Consider the following 17,297-nt stretch of genomic DNA (forward strand, 5'->3'; position numbering starts at 1 on the left):
ACTTTGGATTATATATTTCAGACCTGGAAAGATCACTAGACACTGCTACTCCCAAGGGTGGTCCAAGGGCCAGCCATATAGGACTCCTCGGAAGGTGTTAAGAGATGCAGAGCCTCAGGCCCCACCCCAGACCTATTGAACCAGAATCTGCACTAACAAGATTTCCAGGTGACTCACAGGTACACTAAAATTTGAGACCTCTGCACTTGAAGCTATCATCTCCCTTGTTTTATAAATGGGAAAACCGATGACCTGTGTGACAGACCCACTTGGCTTGGTCACAGGATATTGATTATCCTCAATTTAAGAACTTTGTATTCAGGTCATTTGTAATTGCCAATAGGAGGAAAGAAAACCAAGCCCTTTAATTCCAATTAACTATCTAATTAATTAGTAAAATGATCTTCCTTTCAAGTTTCACATTTTGTAGAACAAGCTGTTTGATTTGGCTGGGGCTCAGGCCGGCATGTTTGTGAATTTCACAATTCACAGATGTTAGACACACTCGGGCTAAGTAAAGGAAGAGAATGTCAAGTTTTAAATAGCTTCTCCCTTCCATCCTGGCTGAAGCAACAAATAAAACATCTTTATGAAACACATTTTGAACCAGAATTTCTTATAGGGAAATGTCAAATTTCTTTGCAAATGACTTTAGATTGTCTCACAACTTGGACATCTTCTGATGTCACTAGTTTACAGGTGTCCTATAATTAGAAGACAAATGGAAGATGTGAACTTGCCATGTTAGTAATACTTGGGCATACTTTTTTTTTTTTCAGTTCGAGTCTATTCTAATTTAGCTTTTGAATCATATTTCATTCAACTTCCAAATCTACAGAACCAAGATAAGTTTACAACACATATTCCAACAGGAAGGAAATTATTCTGTATGTATACTTTTCCTGATATTAATTATTAAATGCATGGATGATTTCATGGTTTTATTTCAAAGTAGGTCAAGTCAAAGCAAAACCAAAAATGAATCGGTAAAAACAGTGAACTACACTGAAATAAACTAGAACATTTTCATTAGCAGGCAATTTGAAATACTTCTGTTAAGCTTCAAAAAATGTTCTGAAATAAAATATGATTTCCCATTTTAATATCACTTTAAGAAAATTATATATACATGTATTGGTGTGTTTGAGGTAGAAGATTTAAACAGATCAGTGAAAGTTGTTTTATTTTATTGGGGGCAGGCAAAATTTCTAAAGAGATATGAATGGATATCTCTCTCTCTCTCTCTTAGTTGAGACTGAAGAGTGCGTTCTAGGTTAAATATAATCAAGGAATTTCCCTGTCTTTGCTATTTGAGATTGTGACCACAACAGGCGGTTGGCAGAAAGGAAGGCTGAAGGGGGGAGGAGGGGAAGAGATTTAAAAAGAAAAAAACACTTCCCTAAGCAGCCCTGCAAAACATTTTAGCCCTAGACGCAGTCACAGAAGTCCTCAAATCAAGTCAGAATCCAGATACAAGGGAAAGATATTTAGCTGGAGCGAGGTGGACACTCCTCAGCTCAGTTCTATCACAAAAGTCCAGGCTGCTGAAATTAAACTCTGATGCCATTCATGCCGACATCCAATCAGGAGAGAGAGCAGAAGTTCAGAGATGCCTCCAAGTTGCCAACAAGTGTGGTTACCATACATCAAGGACTCTAAAGCCGTGATAGAAGGGGAAGAACAACTTTAGAGAGGATGCCCAGTTGGTAAGAATCAACTGTTTATGATGTTTTAGTCACTCGATGGATTTCATTGGCTAAAACGAAGAAATGCTCCGCCTCTTTGCAAATATGTGTGAAGGGGGGAAGTGTCTAAACTTCTATGTCTGATGGCATTTGACCCTATTGCTTTTAGCCTTCTGGCTAAATATCTATATATACACAGGTATATGTGTATATTTTATATAGTTGCTCTCCGTTGGTTGATATCAAGGAGAGTTGAAGGAAATGAATTTTGAAACTTCACGGTGTGCCACCCTACAGTACCGCCCCGACCCTTACATCCAGCGGTGAGTTTAAATGTGACATAACTTCTATCAAAACTTAATTTCAGTGCCTTGTGTATTATGAGTGTTTTTGCTGTGTACAAAGAGGAACCCCTCCTTGTTTGGTCTGCACAGTGATATTATTTTGGATTTTATGTAGACTTAAAATGATCTGTGGGCATCTTTTCTAAATTTATCATTTAGTTTTATCTCCAGATCTACAAAATGACAAAGTTTGAAAACAATTCATTTTTTTTAAATTATCATACCACTTTAAGATGTTTAAAATATATTATTTGCCTTGCCCAGCACCCACCCACTCAATAAAATGAAATTGCACTGGACAGGGATATAATAATCTATGAATAATCTTCAAGTCAAAATAAATACCGACTAGTTTTGATTTATATATTAAAAATAGATAAATAGCCATTGTTATACAAAACAGACTGTGGCTTGTCATTTTAGCTTTAAGTAATATTTTCTTTTTGATTTGTTTCATAACAAACATCATCTTTCAACATATTTGACTTTAAAAACCTGTAATTATACTGAATCTTATTTGTGTTTGTACTAAGAAATACTTGCCTAGTACTGAGAGGAAATATTATTGATAGTGCACAATTGTGTGTGTGTGTGTGTGTGTGTGTGTGTGTAAGAGAGAGAGAAAGGGAGAGGGAGAGAGTGTGTTTCAAATTAGAGTTTGCTATTTTTAAACTGGTAAATGAAATCTGAACAGTGTTTTTCCAGTCATAAAGTTATGGGAAATATTCAAGTCATATGGAGCGGTGTGATGTTGTTAATTTAACAGCATGAGATTTGATGTTGGAATTTCGTACTTTATTTTAAAGACGAATGAGAGAGATCCTCTGAGTGTTAAAAACGGCAGGGTTAGAAAGGGGTTAACTTGACATTTGCCACCTGTGCCTATTGGAGCCTCTACTAGAAGTGGCATCGGATGGCTCTGGACAGGACTTAGTTACAGCATATTATGAAAGATGTGTGATCTGCTTTCATTAATATGATGTGCCACCATGTAGAACACTGATATGGACTATGCAGACTCTTGTTTCTCTTCTTGTGAGGTTTCTATTGGGATGTGTGAGAAAGTGGAAGAGGCAGAATAAGGCAGAAAGGGAATGGCACAAACAGGAAGAAGAGGGAGAAAAAGGAAAAAGTAGCTGGTCTCCCAGACTCAACTGGGAAATGTGAATGGTGACTTGATTCCTGCCTTGCTCTCTGTGGGCCACAAACAGAATGACAGCACAAATGAATCATCCTGCAGTTAATCTTCTGAGATGACTTGAACATTAGATTTAGTTATAGATGGGTTGATTAAAAAGGCAAAACACCCCAAATTTTCTATTTCTCAGAGATTTTTTTTCATCTCAAAATTATCAACTTCATTGTTCATCTTTCAAAATAATATTTCTAAGAACATAATTTTGATGAAACATCAACCCCTTAATGTTTCCCTTGAAGACATCTTTCCTAAAGTAGGTACCTGGACCTCTAGCAGCTTTAGAAGACATTTTCTTCTACTGACTAGCACCTCACACTTCAAATATGCACATGTCTTTATAGAGACATTTCTAGTGACTATCAAGAGAAGCTGATAAATATAAATAAATAAGGAAATGGCTTTTCATATTGCCCTGACAATTTGTGAGTTCATGGAATAAATATTGTCTCAGTTTTTAACTTACTATAAAATTCTAAGGAGGAATAGAATTTTAAAATACTTTTAAATTTTCCTAGAATACCCTGAGCTTCCATCAGGGTGAGTGTCATTTTGGGGGAAAGGTCATGAACATGTGGCAATCTCTGAGATTGCAGTTCAGAATGGTCAGGGAACATTTATTTGCATAATAAATTGTTTTAGGCTAAAATATGTACTTCTCATTTGTGATGAAAACTGTATCATCAAATAAAGAGGAGAAATATTTGTTACTAAGCATCTGCTGTGTGTAAGGCACTGCAAGTACAAGATGAATAAGATGTGAATAAAGTTCATTTATGTAACTTTAAAGAATTATATGATTAATGTAAGATATTTTCTTCAATTAAACTATTTGTCAAATAGTTTAAGGACTGAATTGTTACTATTATCCATCCTCGTTGAATAAATAATGAATAAATGAAATATCACTATAAAAAATTTAGATACTATGTATTGTCAAAGTAAGTATCATACAATATTCTCTTTGATGCTCAATAAGTGAATGGTTTTGAGTTGGTTTTTATAAGCAGACAACCCTTGCAGTTCTCAGTTTACAAAATCTATTTTAAGAAAGACCAAATTTAATCATTCCATAATCATAGTCATCTACATACTTAAATTTGTCTTTCCTGACCTTGTCTTTAGAAAGAAGTCATGAAAGAATTTCTTAAAAAAAGAAAGGGCAGGATATCTTGATATTCTTAACTACAAGCTACCTTAATTCATGAATTTCCTTTTATCACAATATAGAATAAAAACATGTTATTATTGTTAATTATGGAATATTAATGCCATTTTAAAAAGCCAGTTTTAATACACATTTAATCTAATGTGTATGCTAATCATTCTCTCAGTTAAATGAGATTTCCCCCTGTTTTTTTTTTTTTTTTTTTTGCTTTCCACCTGAACATATTAATATATATTATACATTTAATTATGCTCAGGATTGAGTCCATTTACTTAGGTCTTTGCAAAAACTTTTCTGAAAATCAAAAAGGCAATCAAAACTATGGTGATTATTAGATTTTCTTTTGGTGATATGGCTAAAATCATACATGTTACCATACGATTACTAACTTAATTTTCACAATAATATCAAAACATGGATGAAATTATGCAATATCAATAAGTAAGCAGTGGATTAGTTAACATTTCATTATACACAAAAACTGTACACAGTGAGTTCGTTTTGTTTTATTTTGTTTAATTATGTGAATTCTCAAAATGAATCTAAAATTCAGCAGATTTTGGAGCTAAATCTTTATTAATTTACTTTTGGGATATTATTTTGATCTTTTTGTTTTTGCAAACTTGAGTTTTTAGAATTGCCATCTAGTTTGTGAAAACAGATTATTTGAACCAAGTATTTCTGAGACAGATTAAATTCTTTCCAAATATCTTTTCAAAAACTAAATCAGTTGAAATGACAAGGATGAATTAAGATTAAACTTTGAAATAATGTGATAACCAAGGTATAAGAATAAAGTAAAAGGAAACACCATTACAATGTGATCCACTCGTAAAATACTGTGTATTATTTTTCACAGTCACCCTTTACTTAAAAGCAGCAACAAACTGATAAAGTACTCTACTACGAGTTAGAAGAGTTTCTTGTGTGAATTACTTATTTGCTGTGAATTTTGTGCTTTGCTAAAGGCCAACTTGATTAATTGTGTTTCTAAAGGCATCCTGAAAGGCAGCAAGGTGACAATGAACTTGTAGTTTCTAATAAAATAACATGCAGGCAGATGTAGCTCTGTGTTAGGTGTCCTCCACACACCCTCCACATCTACCTGCATCCTTCTTTGTATTCTGTGTCCAGCAAGCTGACATCTAAAGATTGCATTAAACATTTCCTCTTTCCTCCCATTTCCTGTTGAGTTCAACAAATGGCAAAGTGAAGTTGGGATACCCGTTTCCCTGAATGACTTCCTATTGGGTTATCCTTAAAGACTGTAGATCCTGTCAAGGGGCCTTGTCACAGTTCGGGTCTCTTGACTTGGAGCAACTACTCCCCACCTCCCTTTCCTATGATCTCAGGGTCAGTAGCCGCTTCTAGCCACTGCTAATTCTAGAGAGCCACGTCATATCCCTTACCTTTAATATCCTTTTTATCTGCCAGGATCATTGCAAGACAAACAAAAAGTTTGCCCTTATAGTGGTTTATGTGCTTTATTAAGACTTTCTAAATAATTGAGATAGCATATACTAATATAATTTCTAATGTGAGATAAATGTTAAATTCCTCTAGTTCAATGTGAAAACCAGGTATTAGCTATCACCACGATGACCAGATTTCTCTATCTGAAGGGAAGAAATGAGCCACCATGTACAATCTGTATGTTTTTATTTAGTACTTGAAATGAACCAAGGCTGAGCACAGGGAGAATATTAGATATTTCTTTAAGTAAATGAATATTGTTATGCTCTATCTGCAGGGTCTAACATATCCATTAGTATTAAGCAGAAAAAAAAGTGCTTCAAACTTCAATTTGCACAAGAAAAAATATTTCAAAATACCTTTATGACCAACTGTAGTTAACTAATACTACAATGCTGTTCTAATCCTGTGTGCTACTGCCAAGCTTCACATGCATTTTATCTCAGAGAAAAAGGGATGGTAGCAGAGTATGCACAGAACTTGTTAAAGATCTGGATTGTGGTCTTAACTCCACTATTAACTGGTTAGATGACCTTCATGAAATCACTTAAGCTATCTAAACCAAAGTTGCTCATAAGTTAAGTAGGGATAATCTCTGATCTGCCATTCATAACAAGGACCTCGAGAATTAAACAAACCAATGCAACTAAGAAATGCAACTATGAAAATCTTAGTGTATTGCTCAGTTCTATTGTGTGCTAATGGGCTGAGGCTTCATTCCCACAAATAATTGTTACCTCATATATGCATATCTTGAGTTCCACTATTCTGTTTATCAACTTTAAATTAAGAACAAAGATCATCTTGGCTTGTCTCTCTTAATTCTTAAACTTCAGAATTAGGGACTCTGAATCCCAGTGGAGTTCAGTGGGTTGCCAAAGATCGCCCAGCAACATACTACCAAAATCAGGGTAAGAATTTAAATCTCTTGACTCCAGTTTAATATTATGTCTACCATAGAACAGAAAATGTTATTTGATTTGTGTAAAATTTTACAGTGAAAAAAAAAAAATGTTTCCCTGTGGATTACATAACCGATGTACCTGGGATGTGAGCAAGTGTGGTGTGCAGAATAATGGCCTAGAAAGACAGCGTCATTCTAATGCCAGGAACAATATAGCAGAGGAGAATTAAGGCTATTGATGAAATTTAGGCTAAAAATCAACTGACATTAGAATAGGTAGATTAATTTAGATTATTCCTGTGGGCATAGTACAATCATAAGATTCTTTAAAAGTAGGAGGTAGAAGAATCCAAGCTATGTGGTGTGAAAAAGAGACTTTACAAACAATTGTTGGCTTTTGGAGATGGAAGGGAGTCATGAGCCAAGAAAGATGAGCAGCCTCTAAAAGTTAGAAAAGGCAAAGAAACAGATTTCCCCCTATATCCTCCAAAGGGAACACAGCCCTGTTATCCCCATGATTTCAGCTCATTGAACCTGCATAGTCTTCTGACCTGCAGAGCTGTAAGATAATACATTAGTGTCGGTTTAAACCATTAAGTTTGTAATAATCTTGTTATTTCGGCCAAAGGAGGCTAATCTACCAACTTCATAGATAGAGAAACCCAAACTAGGCCTTGTTGGTTTAATAAACTACTTCATGAATTTATTACTATTTTTATGGTGTGACCTGGGGAAGATTGAAAATACAAATAAGATACATTCCTAGACTTCAGGAAATCCAAAGTAAAATTACCTGTGTAGAACTAAATCAAAATGCAAGGAAGTTAGGAGGACTCCAGAGAAGCCATCTGAGGATAGCAGGTGCAAGCACCTGCTGTCCAAGCAGCAAATTGGAAGAGTGACTTTTGTTAGTAAATTTTGTTAAAGCTCTTCAAACTGTGTTGTGTGGAGATATTATATTTGACTGTTTGACGATACCTCTAATATTTGGGAGCCCAAATTTTGATTTGGGAAGCATAGGGATACACTTCTGATGTGGTCAGGTATGAAGACAGATGTTATATCAAGTCTTTGAGACAATGATTTCATAAATTATGTTGGAGCCTTGGAATTACACTGCAAATAAACACACAAAAAATTTTGATTGGAGTAACTATCAGACCACACTTGGAGAAAGAACTCCAGTCCTTCTTATGCTGTAGGATTTTCTCTCGATTTTAGTTTGAGATTGATGTCTTCCTCCAAGAAAATGGAGATCAAGGGAAGAAATGCAAAATCAGTGTTTTAAGCAGGTACTCTGGATGAGTGCTTGTTTGTACACCCAATTTTGAAAACCACTACCTACACTGAGACAGGCTCCCAGGCCTCAACAGAAGCTCATAAAAAGGTACCTGGAGATAATGTATAACAGAGACACATGTCTTCTCAAAGCGAGACTTCATGTTCTCACTTCACTTAAAAGCCAAATGGGTTGTCAGTTTAAAGTGGCAATTTTCAATCTCTATTTCAGGACAAGAAAGCCAAGTTTCTGATTAGCTGTTTTGAAGCTCAAATTTGTCCTGACAGGGTTTCTATCTCCTTTAAAGAACTCACCAAGGACTAGTCCTCAAGCAACAAGTGATGGATGGATAAAGCACTATAATTATGATCAAAGTCCAAAGTCTCCATTCTATGTAATTATGCACTTCCCAGCCTCTGAAAGTCACTTTGTTCCATTTAAGATAGGATGAGAAATGGGCATGAGTGATGTGTATTTATTGGTTAGTCAGGGTTTTAGAAATGACAGTTATTAACATTTCTTTTTTTCCTTAAGCCATAATATTTGGGAGATAATTTAAATGGAGAAAATTAATTGTCACTCCATTCTAATCCTTATTCTTATTGTCTGCTTTCCATTCTCCACTTATATCTGACTCTCTTATTATGAATTAGACTCTTTGAAGAATAGAATGAAATGATTAAGGTTAACAGCAGAAATGCAAGGGCTCCAAATCTCTTGCTACTTTCAAATTCCCATTACCTTTTCCTTTTGTTTCAAATGAGCAAGCATAATCTGTCACGTTGGACAGCAAACACCTATTCTCAAATTCCATTAACTTAGGCAGTTTCTCATAATTAAGGGTAAAACCAGCCTCATAATAATATTAAGACTGAGAAAGTCTTTGGTGTCAAAAGACAGAATGAAAGCTGGTGTGATAATTTAATCAGCCACATGCTTACCTAGAGTAGCTTCATAATGTAAGCTTTTTCTTTACTATAGATGTTGGCATAAATTGGAATAAATAACAACACATAAAAATTTCTGACAGGAAGAACACTTTGATAGAGACTCTTGCTTTTGAGGTTATGTAGATTAATCTCTCAAATTTATTGATTATATTTAACATAACTACCTGGAACATCCTGACATTTCATTGAGGTAGTCATTATTTAAAGCTTCCTTAAAAATATCAAACTTTAAATATTTTATTTTAAATTAATAATTAGATTTTTTCCATTTTAATATTTTTCTTTTTTTTGCAGTTTTTTTTTATTGGTTGTTCAAAACATTACAAAGCTCTTGACATATCATATTTCATACATTAGATTCAAGTGGGTTATGAACTCCCATTTTTACCCCAAATACAGATTGCAGAATCACATTGGTTACATATCCACATTTTTACATAATGCCATATTAGTAACTGTTGTATTCTGCTACCTTTCCTATCCTCTACTATCCCCCCTCCCCTCCCCTCCCATCTTCTCTCTCTACCCCATCTACTGTAATTCATTTCTCTCCTTGTTTTTTTCCCCATTCCCCTCAAAACCTCTTATATATAATTTTGTATAACAATGAGGGTCTCCTTCCATTTCCATGCAATTTCCCTTTTCTCTCCCTTTCCCTCCCACCTCATGTCTCTGTTTAATGTTAATCTTTTCCTCCTGCTCTTCCTCCCTGCTCTGTTCTTAGTTGCTCTCATTATATCAAAGAAGACATTTGGCACTTGTTTTTTAGGGATTGGCTAGCTTCACTTAGCATAATCTGCTCTAATGCCATCCATTTCCCTGCAAATTCCATGATTTTGTCATTTTTAGTGCTGCGTAATACTCCATTGTGTATAAATGCCACATTTTTTTTTATCCATTCATCTATTGAAGGGCATCTGGGTTGGTTCCACAGTCTTGCTATTATGAATTGTGCTGCTATGAACATCGATGTGGCAGTATCCCTGTAGTACGCTCTTTTAAGGTCTTCAGGGAATAGTCCAAGAAGGGCAATAGCTGGGTCAAATGGTGGTTCCATTCCCAGCTTTCCCAGGAATCTCCATACTGCTTTCCAAATTGGCCGCACCAATTTGCAGTCCCACCAGCAATGTACAAGTGTACCCTTTTCCCCACATCCTCGCCAGCACTTGTTGTTGTTTGACTTCATAATGGCTGCCAATCTTACTGGAGTGAGATGGTATCTTAGGGTGGTTTTGATTTGCATTTCTCTGACTGCTAGAGATGGTGAGCATTTTTTCATGTACTTGTTTCTGGCTCAGTTAAACTTCTATTTTTATGCTTGAATTTAATGGCATCATTTACTTCTTAACTACATAAATAATTAGAGTATATTCATTAGAGCTTTCAGTGAGGAAACCTGCTTTCTTCAAATTTTTCCATAATACTGCATCTGCCTGTAAATAAAGAATGCTAATAAGATGTATGGTTGCATTTTATTGTTCTTTTTTGAATACTTTTGTCATCTCGGACAATGAATGAAGTTTCTACTTGACAGGATTTTTCCAACAAAATTATGAGCAATTTAAAAAGTTCTAGTTACAATGAGCTTTTTCTAGCTACTTAATTGATGCTATCTGATATGATAAATCTTTGTACCTGCCTAAGCTGTGTTTTAGTTTTCTGTAGAGGCTAATGTGACTTTGATTGAATTCCTCACTAAAACTTGACAATTAATGCATGACTTATTTTCTAGTTAGTGTGGAGTGCACACGGGTCACCCTAGATGTTCGCACTGGACGTTTCTGCAGTTTCATATTGAGGGACGGGGAGGGATTGGGCTCCCCCTCTCAGGGGTTGCCCCTCCTCCAGGGGGATGGGGCTCCCTCTCATATATGCTCATTGGGAGAAAGCATGCAGTGTCACCCTCCCTATGACTGCTATGCTGGCCTTTCTATTGGACATGTGAGGTCCCAGCTTATCTTCCTACATAAAACTCAAATACGGTTTTACCTCTAAGTCTTAAATCCTTCAGAGGAATGAATTAAAAAGCTTGTTTTTTCTTAATACTGTCTATTCTCCCTGCCTTCCTTTTTATTTTTTTTTTTCTTTCTTTCCCTGAAGCTCTGCATTTCTTTGCTTCTTGGTAATACAGAAGATTCCTGAAAAAGCTCAAAATATCACAGAGTACTTTAAAAAAAAAATCAGATCAAGCTTTGCTTTGCAAAATCGAAATTGCCCCAATTTGGAAAACAAAGTAAGATATTGTAACAATAATGTACCAAAAATAAAAACACATAAACTAGGTATGGTGGCATAAAGATGTAATTCCAGCTTCTCTGGAGACTGAGGCAGAAAGATTGCAAGTATCTGAGACCAGTCCAGGCAAATCTTAAAAAATAAAAATTAAATAGAAGAGCTGGTATGTATTTTAGTGGTAGAGTGCTTGCCTAGCATGTGAAGGCCCTGGATTCAAACACAAGTACCACAAAAAATAAAATCAGATAAAATTTTAAAAATAAATAAAGCATATATACGGCTGATAAAAATATTTGCCTTTTTGATGTTACAGGAATGAATTTTTTTAGTACCTGAGTTATTAAGTAAATTTTAAAGAAGATTTGTATGCTAGTTAATATTTAAATAAACTGATAAACATTGTCTGGTTGGTGAGACAAGGGGAGATAGGAAAAGGGAAAGGAGAATGCCCTGAATAGTTCAACTTCACTGTAGAGTACAAACTATTCAATAATGTTAAACAAAGATTTATGAAGTGATAGATGGTGAATATAGGATAAGAAATTTAAAAATTTGAAGTTTTTAAGTATTTGTTTTTTCTGTAGTAAATCTGGTTCCAGAATTGTCTAAATTAAGTACGAGGTAAAGGAAGATCTTTGAATCCCAGGTAGAAACATAAGTATCAGAGCACTTTATGTATTCTTAGATGAAACATATTCATATAAAAATCTGCATAACTCAATATTAATTATATCTCAATATGTATTTTTAGACAAATTATATATTTTAATAATCATGGAAGCCAATGAGGAAAAATCTAGTACAACAGTTGTTCATGTCTCCTTCTAGGTCCAAAAATTTTTTATACAGAGAAGTTATAATCATAAACAATTTCATTGTATTATTCATTATAAAAATATTATAATAAGCATTTTCCAGTTGTCATGTGTGTTTACATTTATCATACCAGTTACAGCATTAGGATCTTATCATATCAATGCAACTTCATATATTTATTATTTTCTTTATTTAGAACATTATAGTTGGTTGCAATTTTTATTATACATTAAAAATGTTATGCAATCAACTTTCTTTTCAGTTATTTCCTTGCTTGTACAAAGGAACAAATATATGAGGAAAGTAACTCAAGCATGTTCAACCCATACAAGTTGCTATGCAATTTACCTGAGAATATAATGTTTTAGCTAATTAGTAGCTATGGTTTGCAGATGAGGGAAATGGTGCTCAGAGATAACTAACTTTACCAAGGTGACCTAACTAGTAAGTGGATAACTTCCTTGTACTTTCATTCTCACCCGAGCTGGGCCAATCTGATCCAAAATTTTGCTGCTTCCTCTGTGACATGCTGTCGCCTGAGAAGGGACAGCATTGGCCAGTAAAAGGGTAAAGGCTTGAAAGTTACTGGAAAATATTACTATTTAAATGAGTGAGCCCATATATTTTGGCAAAGAGTTCCAGTTTGGATATTATTATTTTTAAATTTTGTTAATTTAATAAAAGTAAAATGACATATGGTTCAAATTATTTTTTTTTAATTAACTAGGGCAACTACAAAAACCACAATTACTAATTTTAAAATACCTCAATTTGGGATTCTATATTTTTAGAAAGTGGGGATGAGAACTGAATAGCTAAAAATCTGGTGTTTTTTGAATTCTGAATTTGTGCTCTGCATAGACTTTTCACATTTACTCCTTAAACCATTTCAGGTGTGGTTACTGGTATTATCTGCTGCTAATCAAGAGACAGGATGTGTGGTGGGGCCAGTATTCCTATTTTCACTCTAGTGAATGTTAGAGCTCCTAGCTTAATCTATTTTCTCATGTATAAATGAGCACAATAATAGTATTACCTAACTTATCAGGGTGCTTTGAGAATTAAATGAGTTAATTTTAGAAATAGCTAAAGAAAATATCTAAATATTAAACCTTATATATAAATGTTAGCACTTATTATCCTAATTGTATTGATGAAGAAATTGAGGCACCCAGAGGCTATGAAATTTACCCAGGGTAGAATAGCTAGACACTGGTGATTTCTCCCACATTTTCATTTTTATGGTCAGTGCCTTAACTCTTCGGAAATTGTAGGTAGGAATGATTTTTATGATTTTGAAGCATAACACTTATGACAGGGACCCTAAAAATGAATAATTTAACGTTCTAGAGAAATGGTCTGAATCTAAAGAAGGCATGTGTTTCCAACCATCATTCTTACCATTTATGTAACCCCAGAGAGGATCGTTTTTTTTTCTACCTGGAAAGTAAACATTTCCAATAGAATAATGAGCACCTTACTTCAACCTTGAGGACTTGAATTTGCTCCGTTTGGAAACTTAGGGATGATTATTTCAAAAGCTACCCTTTAACTATTTTTTTTACTTAATATTTTTGCTCCCTCACCTGTAGATATTTCACAAATCTCCTTTACTAATCTCTATTATTGAAATTTGCTGACTTACATAGAGCCCTTTGAGCCTACTCTCAACCCTTTTGGATTAATCCTACCTACATTTTTATTCTGTGTCCCCTTTATTGATGTGATATCTTTCCCCCAGTGTGGTAATTTGACTCACCACCAGTTTGAACAAACTTTTCTTTCCATCTTCATCCTTTTTCTCCTTTCATTTGTTTGCCTTCCCATCTTATCTGGAAGCTGTTTTCTCTCTGAAAATACTTGTTGCCCCTCACCCCTCAGTAGAGGCCAGGACTTCTACAAGTTCTCCTTTTCATTCAGGAGGCCAAGAGAAGAAATGAGCATTTCTTGGCCAATGCTACTATTTTCAGATCATCCTTTACCTCTTCACTCAACAATCTCATGTTCTCTGAGATCTCTGCATCCGAATGATTCTCTGAACTTGATGACAGTGTGCTGACCTTTGGAAAACCCTCCTCTGTTAGGTGGCTAAGTTTCCCTCTTTATTGTGGCTTCTGCTGACTCTGGGAACTTCATTTTCCTTTGACAACCATCCCATAATATTTTCTACAGTTCTACTGCTTCTTCGGCTTGAGGAGCTCCCATTTCCTCTCCATTTGCGTCACCAACCCACACAACCTTCCAGTCCTAGATCTCACCATCTTACACTTTCCTGTCTATCACTATCTCTTGTACCTTCCATCTCTCTCCCATCTTGCATCAACCCTCTTCCCTCTGAACACCTTCACCAGCTTCCTGGTGGAAATTCCGTCTCTTTTTCAACACTTATCTTAATTTATATATTTCTATTTATAATGTATTTTGTGCATATTTACTTATAAGTTTTTATTCACCTTTACCACTCAAAATGAAACATAGGGAATAATGCAAAACTGGGGGCCCACATCAATACTACTAAGTGAGAATCTGTATTTTAACAAGGAAATGCAAAGTGAATCGTGAATTTGATCAGCTTGAGAAATAGCACTAGAACCTATTTGTTCCCAAGGTGGGATCCTAAGAACATAGCAGAGGGGGCACCCAGGAATATGTTAGAAATGCAAATTCTCAGACCCATCTGAGTCCTAATGAATCAAAAATCTGAAGCTACGGCCTAGCCAATTTCGTATTTTGACATACACCCTGAAGTTTAAGGCATCCTAAAGTTTGAGAAATTGACTATATATCTGATAATGGAATGGTTTGTATGGATATTTCCTGTAGGCATAGAGGAGGTATTTTATAGATTCATAGTAATCAAATAGGTGTATAGATGAACAAATGGATCAATGAAGGTTTCATTTATCTTAACAAATAAGGTGTTCTTTTCTTTCTCTAGTAACCATAGAACTTTACTTATGTTTCTTTTATGGTATGTATATTTACTGACTTCAGTGACTAATTGATTAATTATTTTTGAATATATACTTATCTCACATTGAGCCTTTCACATATAAGTAGGAAATCATTAAGTGTTCAATTCGATTGAAATGATTTTATTTTGTAATTTTCTACACACACACACACACACATACACACACACGTTTTTGTCCCATGACACATTGTTTCAGATCAAGTGAAACACCAAATAGAAAATATAAGAAAGGTGGGAACCTGAGCTGGAATCTGTCTCCTCATAACAACAGTGAAAGTGAGGAAGTGAATGAATCTGGATTGAGTTAGAGATGGTTTCTAGAAATGCTTGGTCTCCATGTTGAAACTTGTAAGCAATGTGATGCAGCATTGTTGGAAGCTTAGGCCACCTTGGGTCATGAATGGGCTTCCTCATCACAAAGCAGTGCCAAGATTGATTGCCATTGACCAAAGAATGTCATTTAGTTTCAACCGGTTGAAACCCTGACATGAAATTGCCAGGCTAGATAACCAATTTTACTCTTGTTATCAACCTCTCATGGATCCCTTTCATTGAATAGGAACAGAATGTAAATAATATTTTCTAGCATTTTGTCAGCTTCAATAACTCCCAACAGCCTGGCAATAGATACCAATATTCTTTATCAGTTTGCAGGTGGATAGTGTGTAACACACAATGAGGAGAGTCAATATAACCTGGACTGTAACATAAATTTAAAAAGGAGCCCATGAGCCCCTTCAGTTTAGGATTTTAGGCTATGATTTTACTTTTGTTCTAGACTTTTTCTTACTGACTCCTGCCCTAAAAAGTAGGTCTTTATTGAAGTACCAAAAGTTTCTAAAAATGTGAATATCTGAGCTAAGACAATAACTTGCTCTTTATTTAAATTCCCTGGTGAAGAGTTCACTAAAATAATTAAATATGGTTTGTATGTTAGCAGCCTTTCCTAGAGATGGCCCAACTCACAGATTTTCTTGTGCTGCCCTCTTTAGTCACACAGTACAATCTAGATTGTCAATAGTGGATCAGTTTATTGCACTTTCTTGTAAAACAAGTTCTGTGTGGCTTGTTCTTAGGGGTTATGGTGTCTTTTAGGAAGCCTGTCATCCTTTTTTATTCTTTTTTTTTTTTTTTTTTTTTCATTTATCTCTTTCTGCAAGGTACAGTGGCTTGGTCATTGTATATTTTTCAGTCATCCTAGAAAGGCTTATGCTAAGTAAAGGATTATTGTTAAAAATTTAAAAAAAGAAAGAAAAGAAAAAGAGGCCTCAAATTTGCATCTCTTTACTTGCTATAGTGCTTTCTAAGAATAGAAAAGTCAATAATAAAATCATGAGTTTCAAAACAAGTGGACTAAAAAGTATGCATTTATTTTTAAAGATACTGCTATTCATTTGCCTCGGAAATACAGCTTCTTTGAAAAAAATAGGTATTAGGGCACCTTATGAGTTCAATCAGATTTCATAATTAGGAAGCTCAAACATTTTTTCATGGAAAGAGTAAACAAACTAATTTCAAAAATTTTTTTACAGTAATATCTGTTAAAAGTATGTTACCTTAATCACCTACTCCAGCAGAAATGTGTGTTAGCCAGTTTTTTCATCACTGTGACCAAGACCTCATAAGAATAATATAGAGGAGGAAAAGTTTATTTTGGATCCTGGTTTCGGAGGTTTAGTCTATGGTTGGATGATTGCACAGCTCTGGCCTAGGATGGGGCAGAATATCATAGTAGAAGGAATCATGGCCAAGAAGCATAGAGAGAACTCCACTCACCAAGGACAACATATGAATCCCAAAAGCACATGCTCAAGTGACCTACTTCCTCCAGCTCCACCCTACCTGCCTATAATTACCACCCAGTTAATCCATCAGTGGTTTAATCCATTGATTGTGTTACACTTTTCACAAGCTAATCATTTTACCCCTGAATATTCTTATATCATCTCATACAGGAGCTTTGCAGGAGCACTTCATATTCAAACCATAACAGAGTATAAAGTTTCCTTAATTTTAGGAAAAATATGTTTATAATATAATTTCAGATTTTTAAGAAAACCTAAGAGAAAGAAAAGGAGTGTTAGTGTTCTATGATTCAGATAGCCCATGTGTTACAGTCTGAGACCCCAATTTGGTGCTTTTGGGAGGTGGTGAAAATTTTTTAGAGGTACAGTCTAGTGGCAGGTCTTCAGGTCATTTGGGGTGTGCCCTTGAAGTGGATTATGGAACTCTAATGCTGATCTCATCTTCTTTTGCTCCCTGGCCATGAGGTAA

General features: G+C 35.0%; 1 protein-coding gene across 4 annotated transcripts in view; it reads left to right on the plus strand.

The window, feature by feature from the left end:
* The first annotated feature begins 1,946 nt into the window (after window positions 1–1,946).
* Tp63 (tumor protein p63) overlaps window positions 1,947–17,297 on the plus strand; it is a 214,620-nt gene continuing 199,269 nt past the window's right edge. For all 4 annotated transcript variants that reach the window (XM_027951456.2, XM_027951457.3, XM_027951461.3 and 1 more), the window contains exon 1: window positions 1,947–2,008. In XM_027951456.2, the coding sequence (XP_027807257.1) occupies window positions 1,947–2,008 (62 nt within the window). The remainder of the gene's footprint in view (window positions 2,009–17,297) is intronic.

This window comes from Marmota flaviventris, chromosome 8, assembly GCF_047511675.1.
Source record: "Marmota flaviventris isolate mMarFla1 chromosome 8, mMarFla1.hap1, whole genome shotgun sequence".
Taxonomy (NCBI): Eukaryota; Metazoa; Chordata; class Mammalia; order Rodentia; family Sciuridae; genus Marmota; species Marmota flaviventris.